Below are 23,460 nucleotides of genomic sequence, written 5' to 3' on the forward strand. Positions count from 1 at the left end.
TTACCAACCGAACCAAGGTATTAACCATTACTTTATTTCATTTTAGGGTCGCACAAATCATCATCCAATTTTGATTGGTCAGTACTGGATACACTCCATTTTCAGAAAACCACATCAATAGTAAGCAGGAGTTTTTTTCTTTTTGTTCAAATCATGGTAGTCCTGACAAAAAAAGTTCAGCATATTCATACTTATGTTTTAAGCTTGCCATTTTGAATTCGCAGGAACAATCTCGAACTGCCAGGAAGGTCTGTAGCTGACAGCACAAAGGTTGGTATTTTTACATTTAGCCATCATTTCAAAGAAGACAACTTGTTTTTTGAAAGTTACTTTTTTCGAATCAAGTGTAACTCTCAACAATTAATCAAAAGTCATAGCTTAAGGTTTCCAAAATGCATTTCATTTTTGAAACATTGGCATGGATGCTACCAATGATTTACACATTTCTGTGCAGCCAGAAAGGTTTGTCATTTTAACAATGATTATTGTTTTATCATAGAGTGCATGAATCGTATTTGTCTTTGGTACGATTTATTGCGCGAATCCACTCATCCCTAATGGCAGAAAACCTCAACTTACTTGGAACAACGAAAGGGCTTTGGACAATAGCATTCGCTGTGAGTAAGCTCTGGATGAATTTCACATCTTTCCTTCTTCCATCTTTTAAGCTTGTAAGTACTGTTTATGCATCCAACTATGGCACAGTTCCCATTTACCATATTTGTTTAAAAACGGCCTAAGCACAATGCCAATTCAGAGCGTATTTGCGTAACCCCCAGAGCAAGGTACTCAAGAAAGATTTTAAAAAAGCTGTTCCCGAAGATGACAGACTACCCACAGCAAATATTTTTGCTTGTTAACAATGAAACAGTGAAGTGATATGTTCTCAAATCGAGCAACCTGCACTGCACTGCACGTAACAACTTGCAGTAACTATGGCGAAAAAAAAAATTTATTTCACCCAATAACTCGTGCCAGACCCCGAGAAGAACACGGCTCGGCTTATCGTTAAATGGTGTATTTACCTGCCAATGATCCTTTTAATAACATTGAAGATATGCAGTTCAATTCAAACCAAAAACTGCTACACAAAGTTCCAACACTGAGAAACAAGTAGCAAGTGCTTTTCCAAAAGGTAACATGACTTGTGGACATAGTGCTGATACCAATACTGAATCCTTCTCTGAACGTTATGAACCCCCATTGGGAAACAATACTGCTAGCATTAGTATCTCTACCCTGGAACTTGAAGCTACATATATAGGGAAAATGTTTGCCGAAGTTGCTTGAGCGATGTCCCAATATCGAATTCCAACAAAAAATGGTTCAAGGGCAGACATAGAAATGTTTAGATACCCTTTATGATCTTGCAAATGAAAGACAAAAAGATACAATTGTTTTAAATGGTGCTAAGTTAATTGAAATGCCTGCGGAAGGTATGTACAGTTCAGATCTCATGAGAAGGCTTGCCAGGTCAAAATTACCAAGCGAAATAGAGGCAAATCTTATCTTAAGCAAGGTTTCAGTGTCTTTACTTTCAGAATAGCAATTAATTACCTGATCTCACAATTTGGCGCTCCTACTAGACTTAGACTTGATTCTGAGTCGGTAAAATATTTCACCAAAATTATTAGTAGACAGTCCCTACTGCTGTTGGGTTATCTTTGAAAATTTTGTCAAGAAGATGGGATCTCGAAAAGAGTCTTCTGTCTATTTTCATGCCCAAGCAAAGTGCACTGAAGATGGTTGTTTTCATAATGCTTCGTTGACCATCGGGTACCAAATCAGTAGTAATATGCAAATATCTTTTAATGGTAATGTCCTACATAAATGTGGTAATCTTTTTTCTTTAAAAATATGTTGCAAAGGCCAGGATGTGATAGCGCAATACCTTGTAGACAATTTATCAGTGCCTCCCTCAAAAAAATGCAGAGAGGATCTTAAATAATTAAATGACCTACAATTTTCAGCAGGAAATATGTCAGGACCAATTAAATCATATTGAGTGTAGTATTGAAAAACTCAATTACCTCCCACCACATAAAATGTACCATGATGGACCAGAATTTATGGAGACAATTGTCAAATATTGATGGGCAATCTGCCGTAGGTGGAGAAGGCGAAAGATGATGATGTCAGGTGTAGGTACAACTAACAGTGTGTGCCAAGAGATAGCATCTTTAGCTCAGCGTGCGGCTAGGAGCTGCCAAACATTGCCGGAAAATGTTATGTCCCCCTGAGAGTCAAAGACGAAAAGGAATCAATGAGATTAAGGTGGACTTTTAGAACTGAGTTTGGATATATCCAAAAACCAATCATAAATCCGGATAATCTACAGATTATTCTAAGTGATAAAATAATGACGATGTTGTACCATGAGCACATACATAATGACATCAATGCAACTGGCTCTGTCACAGATAAGCATAAATGGCTTTTATATTGTATGGCTGTAGTAAGAAATCCATATGCTGAAACACATCTGTTGCCAATCGGCGAATTCATATCCACCATTCATATCTGGTAAGCACAACCAATCCACCATTGAACAGTTTTTGCAAATGATACATTAAAAGGAATATAGGAAAAACAAAGAAACTACAAATCCTAGAATGGTAATGACAGATTTCAGTTGGGCAATTATCCTAGCTTGCCTTAAAATGTTTTGAAATGAAAGTCCTATTGAATACTTGAACAGAGCATTTAGAATTGTGAACAGGGACGAAAGTACGACTGATTTTTTTAAAACTTTTTTACACGTTTGCGCTGCACTTATAATGAAACTTAGCAAAAAACATGCAACAGCAAAACATTGTAAAAAATTTTCAACAAAGAGCCAGGTTCATTTTGGGTCATTCCATGTCAAATCATCCAGAGAAAAGAAAATTTGTGACCATCATGTCTTGGATTTTGATCATATTTCGCACAATCAAAGCTTCTAAAGAGATTAAAAAAACTGCAAAATTTCAGATTTATATCTTGAATAGTTTAAAAGTTACAGTAATCCAAAAATTTTGGTGAATCAGCAAATCTGCAGAAAATTGGGCGTGATACACACTGACCCGTATCTCCTTTAACAGTTACAATTCAAAAACTATTGCAGATATAAGACTCAAATTGGCAGGGAACCAAAAAACTAGCTGAAAATTTAAAAAATGCATTTTAAAAATATTTGTGATGCTTATTTACTAGACAAATCAAGCATTTTCCTAAAATTATGAAAAATTGCATTGTCCGCAAATTCCTTGAAATTTAAGGGTGTGGGCAAATAGATACAAGCAAACCTTTATAACTCATTGAAACATAACAGTTTTCTCTTAATTTAAAACAATTTTCATCAATTGTATGTGAAGGCACAAGGACTAACATGCACTTGAAAATCACAGTCCATTTTCGCAGAATAATAGCACTGAAACGTTAGGTGTAGCCTCATTTAGTTCCTCAACATTTCAATTTATCACAAAATTCCCAATAACAGCTGAAGATTTATATAAATCTCAATATCAATTCATTCACCACCATAATTGTACTACCAGCAAGGATCCATAACATCATGATAAAAAATCTTCAAATTTCCTGTTGATATTGTTCAAATACATGTCGCTTATAGTGTAAACCTGACCAGATTTAGTGTTTGGCGGCTCTATTTTACACATTATTTTTGTGCAAGTTACCCAGCAAACGTCATCTCTTGGTGGCCATGTAAAATTTTTTACATGGTCCATGTGGATGAAGAAACTTGACTTTTGCACCTCAATTCTCACTGTCTATCTCTTCAACTAGACCTACCCTCCACAAGGCATCATAACAGCAAGCAATGAAGTCCATGGTGCTGGTTGAGATTTTTTCCTTGCTTGTCATTGAAATAAACTGAACTAAACTGATCATCTTGACTTAGGCATTTAAATTGCTCACCCAACCCATCTTGCAAAGGTTTAAAATGGTGGTAACTTCTAGTACCTGGTACTGTTTAGCCTAGCATATAACGCTGTCTTTGCATATTTCTTACAGCCACCATTTCCTCCTTTCTTATCATGGCAAATTCAATCTTTGGCATAGCTTCTTTACATTAAGTATCGTAAAGTAAGTATCATATGTACATTAAATATTGATATAACATTAAGTATCTGGCCGTATAAAGGCTGTTTTAGGCTAGCCCTAGCTGTTAATCTTTTGATTGCACCTCCAAGCCCATCACAGGAGGATTTTTCATGTGAAGTTGCAAAAAAAGACCATATTGCAGACAGACCAAAATCATCTTCATGTTTACAGAGATTGACAAAATTCTTAAAGTTTTTGTATTGTCCACCACATCCATCTGAAAAGTTATGCATTTCTTTGACATGTGGAAGCTTTAAATTGACGTACGCTGTAGTTTTCTGCTGAACTTTGTGGACTAATGTGGGGTATCGTGATAAAACACAAAGGGACATGTCAGTCAGAACTATCTTTCTAACCTTCCGATGATAACCGGCTGCAAGGTACACTGTTGATTGTTCCAATGAAAGATCTGCACCTCATCTTGAACGACAAATTTGTAATTTTCTGCAAAATCAAGAATTGTATGTATGACTAACGCATTTCATAAAATAGACTTACTGCTTCCTCTACATGACTTCAATGCATTTTCCATTCTTAGGCTGCGATCACATTGCACAAGCATTTACTGGCGCCAACTTTTGCATCACAATTTCTGCAATTCTAACCCCTTGCTGTGCTCACCCTTGATTTCGAGCTCCTCATCACCGAAATTGAAAAAAGGCCCGCAATATGGGATCCAAAGAATACAAAACATTGTAATCGCAATTTCACATCTAAATGCAGGGAAGAAATAGCAGATATAATGCAGTCACAAGGTAAATTTTTGAATTACCTTGTGTGAAAGATAAAATTTTCATATTTTGACAAATAAGCATTTCACATGTTGCAAATAACTCTCCTTAATTAATTATATTTCTTTGCCGTGGGACTTCTCCTGACGAACTGTTAAAATAGTTCATGAACTTATTTCGAATCTCTAGGCTTATATTGTTACCCCGGTAAGCTTGTTGTTGAATTGCTCGATCTCCTCTAACATTATTTTAACCCCACAAGTTTTCTGCCATGTCATCAAAACGCAAGCCTTCCTTTTCAACTATTATATTATGCCAGAAACAAATAGCTTTTATTAGTTCCTCGCAATTTTTTACACTGATATCCACATCAGTTGCCAAAAATCTCCACTTTGCTTGTAAGATTCCAAAGGCATACTCAATACACCAACGAGCCTGAAAAAGTCTGTAATTGAAGATCTTTTTGCATCATTGAGATCTTGACGAGGAAAAGGTCGCATGAGGTAGGGAGTGAGCAGATAGGCCTCATCACCAAGGATTACAAATGGCAAAACAACATCTGTGTTGGGTAGAGCCCTTTTGGGGGGGGGGGGAATATCCAGGGAGCCATCATCAAGGCATCTTCCTAAACTTGAAACACGAACAATTCCTCCATCAGCTCCAACATCAATTGCAATGAATTTGCAATTAGCATCTGCCCAACCTTGTAGCACAATGGAAAAAACTGTTTATAATTGTGGTACATAGACCCAGCACGGTCCACATCTCTTATTCTGACATGCTTTCCGTCTACACAGCCAAAGCAATTCGAAATTCATGCTCACATTTAAAAAAAAGTTCTTTCCCGTAAACAGCCCCATGTAATTCTTGTTGTCTCCTCTATAACCCCTGACACGGTCAAAACACCAACTCGAAAATGGAATGCAAGTGAATGGTATGATTCACCAGTAGCCATATACCTAGGGTAAAATAAAAATATTGGATGTCAAACGTATTTCATTGGAAATAATTTTTTTTCAATGGACGTTTTAAAAAAAACATGGAAAGCAATGTGTGACAATTTTCGAATAGAGCTTAAAAAAGTACCCATGGGAAAGTCAGGTGATTCTGGGCTACCACTGGACCAGTACCTCTAAAAATGGCCTTTTTTCAAAATGATGTTTTTTTGAAAAATTTTATGGTTGGGAGAAAGATGTCAGGCAATCTCACAGCCGCAAAAATTGGGGAGATCAGTCTCCAAAATGTTAGTAAAAATCCCTCTCCAGCTCTTTCACAGAACAGTGCAATGGAGGCTTGAGAAATACTTCCTAGAGAAGGGTTTTCCAAAGATGTTTCTGCAGCTGACTGCCAACCACTACAGAAACCAATTAACAAAAGAAAGAGGTGCAGAGGCGTAGAAAATGAGACCGAAAAATTAATGATGTTTGAGAAGGAGAAGATAGAGATAGAAAAGGAAAAATTCCAGCTTCTAGCAAAGAACAACGAAAGACAGGAGAGAGAAGAAAGTGACCCAGACCAATTATTTTTGTTAAGTTTATTGCCACTCATTAGAATAGTTCCAGAGAGGGAAAAGAAAGACGTGAAAATTAAATTTCAGAAATAATTGCAAGAAGCGCTTTTTAGTGGCCCACACAATACAAACGTTTACAGGCCATGGGATGATTGAAATAATCCATATATACTTTAGATTATCCAAGAAATATATTAGAACATGGTTTGCGACCTACTGCGCAATGATGCAAGTAAATGCTTGTGCAATGTGAACGCAGCTTTAGGCTCAGGATCAGCTTATATACCTATTTCAATTAACGGGCAGTTCGGATAAGATACTCTGAAACACCACAGAATCTTGCAGCATCTCTTCTTGACCAAGATTCGGGCACCAGAGTAGAATCTTAATTTTCTCTCTGTAGGATGAAACATTTAACTTTTCTTTCAAAAGATACATGAGCTTGTCAAAATCTTCATCTTTACCTTCAAGTGATGTATTTGACTGTTGTGTGCTACAGCTTTACTCTAAATCTTCAACATTAAGATCAATAGCTGTTGCTGTTTCAGTTTCTTGTGCCCTGAACATTAACACAAATAGCTCTTGCCGTTTCAGTTTCTTGGGCCCTGAACACTCTGTTAAGCTTTTCCTCTGCAAACAATACTCTCCTTCGTTTCTCGATACCATGAAACTTTATTGGTGAAATGCCACATAATTCCAGACAATATCTCTAGAAATTTCGGGATCATTAATTTCTACATCTTCTCCCCCTTTTTTTTTTTTTTTTTTTTTATATCCAGATAAAATGTTACAATACAAATTACATTCTACTTTACTTGCTAATTACTCTACGATACTACAGGTACAATACCATGAAGAGCAATGGACAATGCCAACCCCATGGCCATTACATGCAACTAGAGAAACAAATACGAACGCTACACTTACACTTAATCAATGTTACAAAAAAAAGAAGTATATATATATAGAAGATTACAGGTACAAGATAATACGTTTTGAAAAACTGAAAATAGCAAATAAGTGGGTGAGACACAAGATTAAGGGATATTTGATGAAACTGATTTTATGATCATTCAAAGCGTTCCGTTCTTGAAATATACAGAATAGTAGATTCCAAAATGAATTTATTTACTTCAAATGGCAATTTTTTGTCGCCATACAAAAGAATCTGTAAAAGGATAGGATTAGGAACGTTGGTAAATTCAAGTGCAGTACTGGAATGACACAAGATAAGTTCAAATTTGAGTGCAGTACTGGAATGACACAAGCGAGGAGGTCATGTCTTTGTTCTTCAAAAGAATGGCATGACAATATGAAGTGCTCTTTCTTTTCTTCTTCATCAATAATATGTGAGCTTTCAGACTGGCTTTTACCATAATATTTAAGTATTTGCTGGTAGCAGTTCCTGCAAAGTTTCCACCAAGGCAAAACATTGAACCCTCTTTCTTTTGACTCTTTTTTGAGGCTACCTTTGTTTTTTTTGGTGTCGCTTAAATGGATCACAACAGTTTACGGACTTTTTTTCAAATACTTGTCCAAACATCATTTTGTCGTGTTTGCAAATATTTCCACCATCATCAAGTTGATTCAACCTGCTTCTCCATAGAAGTACCTCTTGATGTTCTCTTGGTAGGTCAGAAAAAAAGAGTTAAATGCCTTCTTCTTGTGAAAGATTTTTTGTGGCACAAATCATCTAATAAGGTTCCAAAACTGCAAGGCTGCATTTCCATCTTGCTTGTAAAAGAAAACAAAAGGCTGGCAGTCTGCGATGGTTTATGACATACGAAAACCAGGTCATCGGCGATCATCCCCGATCATCGCAAAAGTCAAAATAATTTGACTCTCGCGGTGCTTCCCACAGACGATAGCAAAGAGAACAATAGATCAGGAATGTTATGTCTCAAGTGAGGTCATTTTCACTCAAGCGAGGGTAACTGTTTCGTGGAAAAACTGGAATGCTTTCGACAGTGAAGGAAACATAAAAGCCCAGAAAGGGTGGTGCTATAATTCCTATTCTAATTTTCTCATTTTTTGTGGTGAATCATCAGTTATGCCATCAACATTATATAATCCACTAAACAAAAACGTTCCCAGGAGACCACAGTTTTATAACTTGGGCATCATGGATTCGTAACATTTGCCTAATCCTGTTCAAGCTAAAGAAGATGATGCTGTTTTCATTGATATCATACGCGAATTTACAATCGAGCATCAAAAGACTTCCAGGATCGAAACAAAATGGCCAATAGTGGGAATGCCGTGTCAGCATAAATAAGTGAAAATATCGATGTGGTAAAGAGAATGTACGAGTCCATCAGGACCAGTTTTAGCAGCTATCTTCAAAAACAAAGGGCAAGGTCTGGCTCTGGTGCAGAGGTCACTGCTCTTGACCCAAAGTTCGAGCATCTCAGAAGGCTGCTGACCTAAATGAAAACGTTGGGGACGTCTGGGAATTTTGAAAATTGCCTGTATTTCTTGCCTTGCCTGTACATCCTGTACATCCCCCACCATCGGGGAACATCCCCAACCACCGGGGAACATCTCGACCACCGGGGAACATCTCGACCATCGGGGAACATCCTGACCATCATGGAACATCCCCGACCATCAGGGATCGTCCCTGATCATCGGGACTGCTGTGCATCGGGGATCGTTGCCGACGAATTACGATATTTGAAAACCAGGCTCAACCAAATGCTAGAACCTCCTCTTTTATTATTGCTCAACATGAATCTCATATCATCAAATTAACACACCCACTCAATGCATGACTCATTACAAGAAATGAAGAGGAAGTCAAAGGCAATAAAAATATCTCTATAGGAGGGGAGGAAGCATTTAAATGATGTGTTAACTATCATTAAATCAATTTACACCTAAGCATGATTTCCTATTGCCTAACAATCTAGTCTATTGATCAATTTTATACTCGGCTTGCTTCAATTCAACTGTGAGCACAGAAGAATTTATTTTCTTAATGCTTAATTAGAATTTCGAAGAAAAACCTGAAGCTAAATGCTAACTGTAAAAAAATTTACTAAAATTTCTGACAGAGCAGAAATATTAGCATAAATATTTGAAATTTTCTTGGAAATTTAGTGAAGGAGGGGGTAATAACTTGAGATCAGAGAACTCTGCTAACCCAGACACAGTATCCTGCATTTGCTGGAAATCTTGTAAACAAAACAGCACCAACATAATACTTCACACTTTGAGTGACATGGATTTGGACAAACCAACAGGATATTTTGTATTTATATTGATGTAAATGAATTGAAATTGATATTTATATAAAGCTTAAACTGCCATATAACAGTTTTTTGACAAATTGAAATTTTCAGGAAACATTACAATGAAATTTAGAGAAATATGAAGCTACACCTAACGTTTCAGAGCTATTATTCTGCGAAAATGAACTTTAATTTTAAAATGCGTCTTACTCCTTGTGCCTTCACAAACAATTGATGACAATTGTGCTAAATTAAGAGAAAACTGTGTTCCAATTAGTCTGAAAGGTTTGCTTGTATCTATTTGGCCACACCCTTAAATTTCAATGTATTTGCAAACAACTCAATTTTTTCATAATTTTAGGAAAAGCCTGATTTCTCTAGTTAATAAGCATCATAGATTTTTTAAGTTGCATTTTTTAAATATTCAGCTAGTTTCTTGGTTCCCTGCCAATATTAGTCTGATATCTGCAATAGTTTTTGAATTGTAACTGTTAAAGGAGATACGGGTCAGTGCGTACCACGCCCAATTTTCTGCAGATTTGCTGATTCAGCGTAAATTTTGGATTGATGTAACTTCTAAATTATTGAAGATGTAAAGCTTAAATTTTGCAGTTTTTGTAGTCTCTTTAGAGGCTTTGGTTGTGCAAAATATAATCGAAATCCAAGATATGATGGTCACAACCCATGGATGATTTCACATGGACCCTTTTGCAATGCGCTTCTTTGGGCGTCTGATGAACTGCAAAACATCAAGAGATGCAATATCTCTTGCGAAATGTGGGAAAAAGGTCATTACATCAGAGTATGCCACTAAAACAGTTGTTAAATCGCTTGAAAACATAGAGGGTATATCAATTCATTTGATGAAATGTTTGAAGAAATTTCTGATCAGCAGACAGAAGACTGGAATGGATGAGCAGGAGGTTGGAATTTAAGACGAACCTATAGGATGGGATGAGTCGATTGCTCCTAATGTCAACTCATTGTTCCATACACTTTGGGAGAAGGAGCTTGGATATGATTCAGATGAGTACTTGACAGACAGTCCTAAAGATTCATGTAGGCAGAAAAATAATAAGAAAACTCGTACTGAACATGATTCAGTCCCAATAAACATAAAAAATGAAGAGGTTTATGATGGGGATGGGGATATTTCTAAAAATAGCGAGCACAAAGTTCTTGAAGAAATATGTACTTCATGACAGGTTATTTTTGTTGCTGAACTGCGAAGCTCCCATGCATCACTTTATGGATAAATATTTTGTTAGGTGATCAATCTAAACATAGCAATAGCTACATAGAAGCCAAAAAAGTGATGTTCAAAGATCTTTCTTGGATAGCAATACCACAAATGACTATGCTGAGCAGTTTGTCAGTGTAGTAAAAAAGGACATATCTCAGTTAAAACTGCCCATTAACAAGTTTGTAAAAAAATGATGGGAGGAACAGAGAGGTTTGCATCTCCAATTCTTGAATGGTATTTATATTGGTATGAACGCCGAAAAGGATAATGCCCAAAGAAAAAGTAGTGATAAGCAAGATGTTTTCAAAGATCCTGAAAAAGTGCAAAATTCAAAATGGAAGAATACATAAAAAAGCTTTGTGAACAAGAGTAACTTTGCCATTCCGAAGATGACTTTGAAAGCTCAGTTCACAAACTGGAGGAATCATGGTCGAAAAAACAGGGTCCAAATCAATCAGGGAAACGCCACTAGAAAACTGGCACGTATCAGAAACCACCAGAAGCAGAAAGGTCAATTGGTCTAGGAAGCAGTGGTATAACGCACAGTGTGCACCTTTAAACACAAAACTACGGGCCACCAAACATTTGGGCCTCGAAAAGTTTTCGAAAGGCGGGTTTTTGGATAAAAACAAATGTTTCTTAATAGCATTCACAGCAGCATGAAGGTGGGCACAGGACGGGATATGATTTTTGAGCAAACACAATAATGATATAAGATAATGCATGTCAATTAGGTTTCCTTCTAACGCATATCTATATCCGTTATAAAATTTTAGTTTACGAGGAAATCGCAGATATTTGAAATATTCTTGATTTTCTCAATAAAACAGTTTGAAAATGTTTATCTATTCTGTTTTCAAGCATACCGATCACTGTTCTTGCATCCATTTCACAATGTCTTCCAATCACAAGCGTTTTTATGAATCTGGTGCAAGCAACAGGGCTGAAATGTAAAATCGAAGCAACTACAGCAAACACAAAGTCAATTTCGCTGTTTTTTGAAAAAAACAAAGACCAAAAGCTACCAAGCACAAGTCTCCCTCCGCAGGGGGAAATGGCCGAAGAAAAAGTCACGAGCCCTGTCTTTGATAATTCTTATGAAACGTCTGAAAAGAACAACAAAAGTGCGAGTCAAGCTGTATCTCAAGTAAAATCATGCCAGTTTTATCTTTCAAAGACTTATCCAACTGATTGTGGTCATTTTTGTGAAGGTGTGCTTGATGCAGATCTTAAGAAATTGATTTTACAACATGGGTCATGTCGACCAGGTGGTACATTCGAGTGCATGAAGGAAGATGGATCTGTCACTGCAAATTTTAGTGCTAGGTATTATAACAAACACATAAAAAATATTTCGGTTCCAAGGCTATGGCTCTGTTACTCGATGGAAATAAAGGAACCTTACTGCGAGGTTTGCTGGCTGTTTGCTGATTGTTCATTGCATAATTACAAAAGCCAGCGAGGCTGGATCAATGGTGATAATGGCACTGGCCGCAACATGCTGGAAAAAATAAAGCAGCACGACAGTACACTCATGCACATCCAAGCCGCTTCTGTATACACTGCATGGAAATCCGGCAAAAACTTAGATGAAGAAAACAAACAATAGATACGAAAAAACTCTCGTTTTTGGGTTAAATTTCTCCATTGCATTGTGACAATAGTCTTGACTTTGGCATCAGTATCAATAGCTTTCAGAGGTCGAAGAGAAAATGTAAAGGATGGGCTTTGTGAAGGAGGAAATTTTCTTGGTATGGTTGTTTTGTTAGCTGAATACGATGTAGTGTTGGTTGAAGTGGTACTATTTCCTACTCGAGCCACAAAGTATTTGAGTGCAGCTATTCAAAATGAGTTGATTGAGTTGCTTGCAAGATCAGTGCGATTGTCCCTCGTTGAAAAAATCAATGTGTCCCCATTTTGGTCAATAATCCTTGATTCAACTAGTGACATATGTATGGTCAATCAGCTTAGTGTAGTAGTACGCTGGGTTCAGATTGTTGGTGACAAATGCTCTGTTGTGCAAAGTTTTATGAGGTTTGTTAAGATAACTAATCCAGATGCGAAAGGTATTGCTTAGACAGCAAGAACTTTTGTAGAATCACTTGGAATTGACTTTCGAAGAATCAGGGGACAGGGATATGATGGTGCTAGCATGATGAGGTGTTCATTCTGGGGTACAAACATTGATTGAAGAAATGGTTTCATTCCCTGTTCCATTTGTGCACTGCGGCTGCCACAACCTCAACCTTGTCATGATAAGGCTCTAAAATTTGACTCAACCTTAGTTAAGTTTGGGGGCCCCAAAACACGACTTTCACTAAGGGCCCCACACTGCTCTGTTACGCCACTGCTAGGAAAGTGAAGGGAGAGTTGCAATTTGATAAGGAAACAGCTAAATAGGAACATGAAGGAAAAGGTCCAGGCAGTAAAAATGAAAGAAATAACATTAAAAACGATGAGGTTGGTGTAGATCATGTTTTTTATAAAGAGGTTGACAGTAAAAGTTCTAATGACCCTGAGAAACAACAAACTTTGACTCCTAAAGAGAAACCAGGCTTTTCAGTTTACAAAAATAATTGTTATTGTAATGCGCTTGAATCAAGTGGAGGCTCTATGGAAAAGCTGAAAAAGGTATTGGAAGATGGTTGGTTTAGTTTGTCCACGGCAGAAAAAAGAAAAATTTATCAAAGATGGCAGCAAAAACAAGGACTTGTGCTGTTTCTGTGGCAAAGCCATGTCTCCTAGCTCAAATCCGGGAACGAAAATCGAAGAATGGATTTTGTGTTTTCAATGCCTGAATTGGTCTCATTAGAAATGTATACTCCTTGATAAAAACAATAGTGACGTCATTGAAACTTTCATTTGTCCTCAGTGTGCCAAAGTTCACTTGCTTGGATTAACAAACTATATTTACACTTTCGGATATTTGCCTTCTAATAAAATTGGAAAGGTCTTGGATACCTACTATAGCGAATCGGAACCTCTTTCTGAGAAGCAAAAAAATATCATCTGCGATCATGTTTTCACACCACAGACTGTACACAAGCAAGTGAGTGTACCTGCCCGGCAAATACTAAGTTAAGGTGGAATAAGAAACAAACATAATCTCTGAAGAAACAAACTTTCTGAAGTCAAAACGAATTCAAACCACATCTAGAGTGTTCTATATTTAAGAGACTTCTTGTTAGGAACAGGGTGGACCCACCTTGGCTAACTGACCTTAATGGCAATGAAATTGCCGACCTAGAAAATTGAGTTGCCTTTCCAATGAATGTTGATTGAAGATCGTGTTATGATTTTGAGAAAGTTATTTTTTATACACCGATGAACGGTTTTTGTTCGATTCCTCAGACAGACTCCATTTTCTTTAAAAAAACGTGAGTTTTGCAATTTTTTCAGATAGCATTTTTCAAGGGAAAACGGTAGATTTGGGGTCGAAATCTGTAAATTCCTCTAGAAAATTGAGTTGCCTTACCAATTAATATTGAATGAACATCATGTGATGATTTTGAGAAAAGTTTTTTTTGATACACCGACGAGCGGTTTTTCTATGAAATGTAAGAGCACCTCATATTGCAAGATACCATAGACAGGAAGTAGATGAACTAAGGCAAGAGTTTTATACTTTTTGAAAGTCTCAAAAAAACTTTTTTTGCCTGCAAAAGGTACTTGCTAACAGTTAAATTGACAAACAGTGATCATATGTTAACCAGTTTGTTAATAATTCACTGAATAATGCTTCAAAGGGAAAATATTAGATAAAATGAAGTGGTTTTCATAAAAAAACATTGCAAATTTTGCCCTTGTTTAAGACATAGCCCTTGTTTAAGACAGGGTGCAAATAATGGAGATAAAATTCGATTTTTTTGAAAATCAGTTATCAAATAACAGTCAAACTCTGAAAAATTGTGTTTACCGTCGGCTTTTTGGCCAAAAAAGACAAATTGCCGGTCCGTAAAAAATGGCCTATGTTTCCTCAAGTATGTTTCCTCACAGGACAGACTTTAGAACAAGACACCCAATCGTATAATGAAAATCTTATTCGATCTAAAGCAAGTAAATTATGAATATAAATAAATACAAAACGTCTTACAGCGGCGATAAACTGAATAACTGGAATGGAAACTGAATGCGAAAATACAATAAAATAAACTTACTTACTTATGGTGATGTCTCTAAAGTGTCTTTGATAAGCTGGTTTCTGTCTAAATATTATTCCTGGTTAGCATGCAGTAACGATCGTGTCCTATTTTCCAACGTGTGAATACTACTAACTAAAACTAATTTGCATAAGAATAAAACAGAGCGGGATAATACAAAGCAACTTGTCAACATAATAATAATGTCCTTTAAGAATATATTATCAACAAAACATCCTCCGCCCCCGATGGTCCTTATCAAATATGTAAAGTTATTTATTCATATCCTTCTGCTGGGCATATAACTGCTATCTTTGTCACTGGGCGACTGTATTCTCCTGTTGCTGTTTTTACTTTGACATTGCGCACTCGTCCATCAGGTCCCGGGAATACTTCAAGGATTCTTCCAATGTTCCATTTACCTCGGATTGCGTTGCTCTCGGCAACAGTAACTGTGTCATTAGGTTGGACATTGCGGCGGTCCATGTGCCATTTCTTTTGTGGAACAAGTGATGGAAAAACATCACGTATCCATCATTTCCAGAATGATTTTACAATTTTTTGAACAAACTCTACCCTTTGAGATCTTTAGTTTCTTGAAATGAGCCTTGAGGTACTTCTGGGGTAGCTCTTCCTAACAGAAGATCGTTTGGACATAAGTAGGCTCCATCATCTGGATCATTTGGAATTCTACCAATTGGGCGTTGGTTCAATAAGTTTGCAACTTCCATCAAACAAACAAGGGTCTCGAAACTTGTTCACCAATAGCGATTTTTAATGCTCTTTTGCTGCTCTTTACAAGTGCTTCTGCGCATCCATTTTGGTGTGGTGCTGCCGGTGTGATGAAAATCCAGTTTATGCCTTTCCCTGCACAAAAATCTTGTAGTTGGTCAGTGTCGAATTCCCCTATCATCTCTCTCAAAACTCTCTCTGCACCAACCATCTGTGTTCCATTGTCACTCAAAATTACTGCTGGATAGCCTCAAATGCAAAAAAATCTTCTCAGTACTTGTAAAAATTCCATTGTAGAACAATCTGTTGCTAGCTCTAGGTGAACTGCTCTTGTACTCAAGCATGTAAATATGACACCATAATGCTTTGCTGTTTTATTACGTCCAATTCTAACATTGTACGGTCCAAAATAATCACATGCTGTGTAGTAGAATGGTGGTGTTTGCGGTGTCAGTCGAATTGCAGGAAGGCTTCCCATTTGTTGTTCTTCTGCTTTGTGTGCCAATTCTCTGCAGAACACACACTTGAATTTAACAGATTTGCTTATTTTGTTGCCTGTAAGTATCCAATATTTCCTCCTTATCTTTGCTGTGGTTATTTCAACTCCGGTGTGCCTGTGTTGGTGTACGTGTCTAGTTATCAGCAGTGAAATCCTATGATTACTTGGCAGTAGGGCTGGATGTCTTGTCTCATAAGACACTAAAGCTTTATCTGCTCTGCCTCCAACTCTAATAACTCCATTTTCGTCAATAAAAGGACTGAGTGACTTGAATTCACCTTTCTTTAAACGGTTATGTAAGCTTTTTTGTGCATCTTTGATCAGAAACAACTCTGATTTCTGGAGTTCCTCGGGTTTCAGTGGTCCATATTTAAATGGTACATGACGTTTCAGGCGTCTGATATTTTCAGCTAGTTTTTTGATCCATGCATAAACTCGTATAAGCTTCGGCCAACTGGAGACTGTGTCATAATTGATAACATTTTCAGGCTTTGTGTTTATCGACAAACAGACTTTTGTAGCTTTACGACGTTCACTGTCTTCTTTGACTGGTGACGGAATAGCTTTTGTTGGCCATAATCCTTCCGCAGTTCGTAGAAACTCTGGTCCGTGCATCCATCTTCCGTTCAGTTCATGTACATGAATCCCTTATGACAGTTGGTCTGCTACATTGTTTTCCCCAGGAATGTGTTTCCACTGGCTAGGGTCTGAATTGCTTTGAATCTCTCCTATCTTGGATGATACAAATGGTTTGTAACTGCGTGATGGACTTTGAATCCAAGCTAATGTTATTGAGCTGTCTGTGAAGAAATTAACATCCTTGAATTCGATCCTTGATTCTTCCTGAATCGTTTTTGCAAGACGTGATGCAAGGACAGCAGCTTGTAACTCCAAGCGTGGTATGGTTAGCTGTTTTAGTGGTGCAACTCTTGTTTTGGCAGCAACGAATCTAACATCAAATTTGCCATTCTCAATCTTCTGTCGAAGATATGCACATGCTCCAAAGGCTTCTTGTGACGCATCTGAAAACAAACACAATGATGGTTTTTCTTTGACATCTGTTGTTAGCAATGGTCTTCTGAAAAAAATATTGTTGAGCTCTTTCATCTCTTTAAACAGTTCATTCCATTTCCCTCGCATATTTGTAGGAATTTCTATATCCCAATCAATTCCAGTCTGCCATAGTTCCTGTATTCCAATCTTAGCTCTGATAATAAATGCAGCAGCCAATCCGATTGGATCATAAATCTTTGCAACTTCAGACAGTAGTCTTCTTTTGGTTAGTTTTACCTTCTCTGTTAGATGCTTTTCTTCATCAATGAGTTTCATCAAGTCAGAGTCAACTTTAAGTGACAGCGTATCTGACTTTCTGTTCCAAGAAATTCCAAGTACTTTCTCATCTGCTTCTTCTTTCAGCATATGGTTTGCATCTGACTCTCCTGTATGCTTGCTGTTTTCATGCAGTTCTTTCTTTGAAATCCATCCTTTGACTTGGAAACCTCCGTTCTTCAGAACAAAATCTATATCCTCTGCTAGCTTCTTTGCTTCTTCTACCGTTTTCACTGATTCACATATATCATCCATGTAAACATTTTCTGTCAGCACCTTTCCAGCTTTCGGTTTGATTTCTTTACATTCTTCTGCAGTCTTTCTCAAAGCAATCTGTGCCATCGCTGGAGCTGGTTTGTCCCCAAATGTAAGAACTGTCTTGACATAAACATCAGGCTCTCTGTGTGTCTCTAAATTACGCCAAAGAAATCTGTGTACATGCTGATCTTGTTCTGGTATCAATATTCGATGATACATCTTTGATATGTCACCAATCAATGCTACTTCTCTTTCTCTGAAACGCAGACTGACTCCAAAACGGTTATTCAATAGGTCTGGGCCTTTCATCCAATAATCGTTGAGTTGATGACCTTGAAACACTGATGATGAGTTGAACACGATTCGGACAGGTGTGCTTTTCTTCTCTGGTCTTAGGACTGCATGATGGGGGATGTAATGCACAGGGCCTTTATATTCTTTTAATTCGTCAGTTGTCAATTTACTGAAAAGTTCATTTCGTTCATTTCTTTCATTTGCTTATCATAAGCTTCTGCTTGTTCGGGTTTAATCTTCAATCGACGTTCCATTGATTCTAAACGCTTCACTGCCAGTTGTTTATTGTCAGGTAGAAGATTGGGATCCTTTTTCCATGGATATGGAAATAGCCATTGGTTTTCCACCTTAACACACGATGGCCTCTTCCTTCTCAGTTTCACTCAGTTTGTCTGCAGTGCATATGCATTGCTTCATATTAACTCCCATTGATTCCGTGGTCCAAAAGGCAGCAGGGTCAACTGGTTCTGTATACTTCACATGAAGTATGCTTGTTACTTCACATGTCTCTCCTGGTCTTGCTCCAAAAAATACCCATCCAAGTGGAGACTGTCGAGCCATCAAATGGCCAGCTTGCCTTGTTTTACCTGAATGCATGAAAGCATAATCTATGCCGATTTACAAGTCCACTGGGCCATTTCCTCTTCTCACCTTTTCTGCTTGCAGTCCGAAAATTTCTTGTAGTCTGGATGTGTTGACAGATTTGATACCATCACTTATTATTGGAATGCCAATTGCCTTGACTGAATACTGTTTCTGGTCATTGATTTGGGAAACTGTAATAGTATATTTCTTTGTTTTTAATGTTTCTTCCTCTCCACCAACTTTTGTAATGTTGACTGATACATCTTGACCTTTAAGTCCTAGTTTTTCAGCTGTCTCTTGACGTATCAAGCTGATTTGTGCTCCTGAATCTAACAATACATTTCCTCGCTTGAAGAAACCTCTTGAATTGGAGATGTTGACTGTAATAACTGGAAGGATTGCTTCTCCGTCATCAGATGCGATGGCAACTCCGACTCCTACTGTGCCGTTTTCCTCTTTGTGCAGGAGATGATGATGGAAACCGTTGCAACGTATACCATTTTTAACGACTGGACATTGTTTGCGACAAATACAGTTGGCGGCTTTGTGATCTCTTCCAGCTTTTTTCAGGCAGCTAAAACAAACATGATTTTCTCTGGCAACTTTGTGACGGTCATTCACATTGAGCCCAGCAAACTTTATACATTGATCTGGCCAGTGTGAAGAGTTTGAGCAAAGCCAGCACTTGTGTCTTGTTAGTATGTTGCGGTTGCTGCTTTCACTAGCGACATGAGTGACGGTACGCTTGTGAACAAAGGTTGATCTGATTGGTGCTGTAGCACGCATACGAGACTTCATCACCACTGTCATCCATAACATTAATGCTTGTAAAGTTGGAACTTTTTTCTCTTGCTCCAGGTAACGTGCCCATATTTTTCTGTCATCAGCACACATTTTTTGCTCTATGATTGAAAGCATATGACTATTGTCCATATCACTTGGTATACCGACTTCCTTCAACGTGTTGTAGCATCGTTTGACTAGGTGCACTAAATCACAAAAACGGGCATCTTCACCATCCTGTAGTGGTCTGAATTTGGTAATATCTTGTGTGATTGCATCTGATACAAAACGAGGGTCTCCATAAATAGCATCCAAATACTCCCATGCTGCATCATAATCGGATCCAATTCCTTTGATCAATTCCAAAGGTTTATCTTTCAAACAGGTACGTAGCAGTGTAATGGCGTCCCTTTTGGTGTATCAAGCCTCGATTGCATGTTTAAAGTCAGAACGAAAAATTGCATATTCTCTTACATTACCTGAAAATGATGGCATTTTAGGTTTCTCAACTTTAAAACCACAAAATTGCTGTTCCTTAATTGGGTTTTCATTGTCTTCCTTAATTGGGTGTCCATCGCTAATCCCTTTGATACCTGGAAACGATCCGCTTCGTCTTTGTCAACACTGCCCTCATTTGTTTCTCCTTGAGTCATTGACTGCATATTTGGAATTCCATCAAACTGTTGTGGGTTTCCACTCGGGGGGTTCTCGCGAGAATTTCTTGAAAATACTGGCGCTGTTTCCGATACTTCGTCTTCGTCTTCGCTTGAAATTTCCTTCAATTTATCAATACATTGCTTTGCCTTCGTTTCAATTTTCATAAATGAGTCCTGGCATTCTGCTAACCATCTTTCCTCTACTTCATATTCATCGTCATCCTCGATTAGATTTGTAAACTCCTCGTGTTTTTGCACTAAAAGTTCAAACGCTCTTTTACATTTATCCAAAAGTTCTTGTACCTCGTTTACCGCTCTTTCATTACCGATTACGTGATCTAAGGCTTTCAAGGCTTGAGTAAAAGCTCCTTTCGCAGTTCTTCGATCGATTTTACCCCGTTTTAACTGTTCAGTTTCCGCCATGGTTTCCTATCATTATTCGCTCGGTTTACAGTTCTCCCGTTCTTCGACAATTTAACATAAATCGAATGTATGTTTCCTCACAGGACAGACTTTAGAACAAGACACCCAATCGTATAATGAAAATCTTATTCAATCTAAAACAAGTAAATTATGAATATAAATAAATACAAAACGTCTTACAGCGGCGATAAACTGAATAACTGGAATGGAAACTGAATGCGAAAATCATCTTTCTTGATTGCAATATGCTTCTAGATGCAAAATTCCTCTTAAATGTTGCTGGAATGGTAGAAAAACGTAAAAATCTGGCTGATTTTTGTTGATGGGGAAAACTTATTTTTCATACACTGACCCTCAATTTTCTTAAAAAGCTCAATTTCACAATATTGTCAGAGGGCATATTTTTACTGGAAAACTGTAGATTTTGAATTGAAACGTGCAAATTCCTCCAGAATATCGATTTGCCTTTCCAATAAATCTCGATTGAAGATCTGTGGTGATTTTGTGAAATATTATTTTTGATACTTTGATACGCAGTTTTTGACCGATACGCAAGAAAATTATCAAATTTTACGAATTCTTACGGAATTTTCAGTTTCCAAATGCTAAATTCCTCTTAAACAATTATTAAATATGTCGTTAGAACAAAAATAAACTTAATATCTCTTCTAAACTAAATGTTAATCGATTATAATTTGTACAGTGGTTTCTGTGCGAATTGTCACAGTGAATCATCAGAATCGTTATGATAAAAGAACTTCTCAAGTTTATGTTACAATGTGCCTTCTCTAGAAATATTGGATGTGGAAATGAGTCAATTGAAAGCTTTACATTGGCTTTTAATAAGGAGAATCACAATAGATAAATTGTAATTATAAACAAATGTTATTGTGAGAAGTTCAAATTGAGAATTTTAGGACCTGCGGAGGATGCAAAAAAGTAGCTCAAGGTCAAATAATTTGACAGTCAGTTTTGAGTATATGACAAAAAAATGACATGCATCATTGGATGGAGTTGTCAACTGCAATTGCAGTCATTTCTGGTTCCTTCGTTTGGAATGCTGCACATGATATTCTTAGATGATTTACTAAAATTATAAAATGAGCTCAGGGGCAGTGGGTAGCGCTTAAAGATTGGTATTAATTTTTTTCAAGTAAAGATACAGGGCTTTTGGCCACATAGCCACTTTGATGAATTTTCCGTTCTTTCGTTTTGATGATACAAGTTTTCTTTTGGTGTATTTGAGGGAGTAACAAATTCTCATTCTTATAAATAATTTTAGCATGTAATTTCTTGGAAAACTCCTGCAAAGGAATATCTATTATTTCTTTTTCCAAAACCTCAAGAAGGTGCTTTCCAATTCCTTGTAATAAATTGAGGTCTTGGAATTTCCCTACAAAAGTGTATTCAAGCTTGATAACATAGTCTATCATTACTTTAGAGGGAACTACCAACCCTCCAAAAGCATTGCTGTCCGACTCATATGCTTTGAAGAACATAAAGACCTTCCTGTCATCGTCAAAAGAATCATTTGTCAAGAAAGATCTACATGTCTGGCAGTCATGCTTAGTGAAGGATTTTCTAAGCAAGAAACCAGCAACATATGTAATGGCATTATCCTTCAAAAGCCTGTTCTTGACAAGTTGGTGTGAGAATTCCTCTGCTAGTATAAGCTTCAAAGGAGCTTCAGCTAGTGACGATTGTGGCACATGTACTTCAGACAGACTTGGGAGAAATTGTAAAGGCTTGTCATCGTCAGCTTCACAGTTACCTGATGCAATCTTGAGGAGATTACAATGGAAGAGCTCTCTGTATGCTCTCTTAAATTGTACAGGAGTGGGGTTGTCAGAGTTCCCTTTTGAATTGAGCCGAATAAATTATTCAAAGGATCTTGGTTTAGCTGTCTCGTTAGAAGATAGGAAGCTTGGCCATCATTGTAGAGCTTCTCCCATAGCTGTAGTATAGAATTTAAGGTGAGCTCCCAACTTTTGAGGCATTTCAGTAAATGTGTCTTGTCCATCACAGTTATATTTTCCAGCACTCTTAAATTTTTGAAGAGCTCAATATCTGATCTTATTTTCGTTCTAGATGCAGATGTATTGGACAAAGGATTTCTATATTTCTTTGGTGTGCTGAAGCTATGAGAGTTGACACAGTCAAAAATGTCATCCATCATTTTGATGAAATCTGCTGTGCCTGCAGCCTGTGCTGGGAGTTTCTGGCAAAAAATGTATGCTGACATTCCTGCAGTGACAGAGTGGCTGAAAACTTGATCAGCTAGCCTAACTTTCATTTTCATAAACCCGTTAGGGTTTAGGTGCTTTTCTGTAAGCTTAGGAGCCATTCTAGTTGGTAGCTGCTGCTCAATTCTAAAAAAAAGCTTGATATCAGCCCACTGAGCTGTCTTGCCGTCAAATGAAAATTGGTACTTCATCAAGTTATTCCTTACAGATTTAAGTAAATGTGGTGGATCATTTATGATGAGGTACTGTTTTCCATCCACTCTATATATGGTCGTTCTGGTGTTACTTTCTCCCCTGCTATAAACGTTTGGAAATTAGAGCCCTGGTCACTCACAAGAGCACCAATATTCAAGCCAAGTGACTCAAGATGGTGGAAAGCCTGCCATAAAATCTCTTTCAACTGGTCACTTTTGCTGGTCTCATGGACCAGATAATATGACATATTTCCAATTTGAGAGGACACCTCTTACCATGAAAACCAATGCAGATGTTGCTACAAGACCCGATGACAATCCTTTTCCATAGTCTTCAAGACCAATGATGAAATCCTTTGATGGGTCATAAAAAATATTGCTTTTGAGAGAGACTTCATCCATCAAAAGAGCACAAATTTTGCTGCGAGCTGGCAAAGTATCCACTCTCTGCTTCAATCTGAAAGTGATCTTTCAGAAAAACCAGCCTCAGATGCAAATGTTGAGACCATT

At 37.4% G+C, this 23,460-nt stretch overlaps 3 protein-coding genes, 2 long non-coding RNA genes and 1 pseudogene across 5 annotated transcripts; 2 read left to right on the forward strand and 4 right to left on the reverse strand.

Moving 5' to 3' along the window:
• LOC148958781 (uncharacterized) lies at positions 1–5,662 on the forward strand. The gene is made up of 3 exons (XR_016144227.1): positions 1–120; positions 225–270; positions 500–5,662. It is a non-coding gene; the product is annotated as an uncharacterized LOC148958781 (long non-coding RNA).
• Positions 5,663–15,230: 9,568 nt separating this feature from the next.
• On the reverse strand, positions 15,231–16,800 carry LOC148958782 (uncharacterized; annotated as a pseudogene).
• A 33-nt stretch (positions 16,801–16,833) lies between these two features.
• LOC148958783 (uncharacterized) lies at positions 16,834–18,081 on the reverse strand. The gene has a single exon (XM_089111160.1). It carries the CDS (start codon positions 18,079–18,081, stop codon positions 16,834–16,836), a length of 1,248 nt encoding a protein of 415 aa, XP_088967286.1.
• A 603-nt stretch (positions 18,082–18,684) lies between these two features.
• On the reverse strand, positions 18,685–19,584 carry LOC148958784 (uncharacterized). Its single transcript, XM_089111196.1, has one exon. The coding sequence runs from the start codon at positions 19,582–19,584 to the stop codon at positions 18,685–18,687; it is 900 nt and encodes a 299-aa protein (XP_088967322.1).
• A 320-nt stretch (positions 19,585–19,904) lies between these two features.
• LOC148958785 (uncharacterized) lies at positions 19,905–20,513 on the reverse strand. The gene has a single exon (XM_089111197.1). The coding sequence runs from the start codon at positions 20,511–20,513 to the stop codon at positions 19,905–19,907; it is 609 nt and encodes a 202-aa protein (XP_088967323.1).
• Positions 20,514–21,367: 854 nt separating this feature from the next.
• LOC148958786 (uncharacterized) lies at positions 21,368–23,407 on the forward strand. The gene is made up of 2 exons (XR_016144228.1): positions 21,368–22,486; positions 22,602–23,407. It is a non-coding gene; the product is annotated as an uncharacterized LOC148958786 (long non-coding RNA).
• The last annotated feature ends 53 nt before the right edge of the window (positions 23,408–23,460 follow it).

Source organism: Rhopilema esculentum, chromosome 11 (genome assembly GCF_057945365.1).
Source record: "Rhopilema esculentum isolate cy_ngs chromosome 11, ASM5794536v1, whole genome shotgun sequence".
Lineage (NCBI taxonomy): Eukaryota > Metazoa > Cnidaria > Scyphozoa > Rhizostomeae > Rhizostomatidae > Rhopilema > Rhopilema esculentum.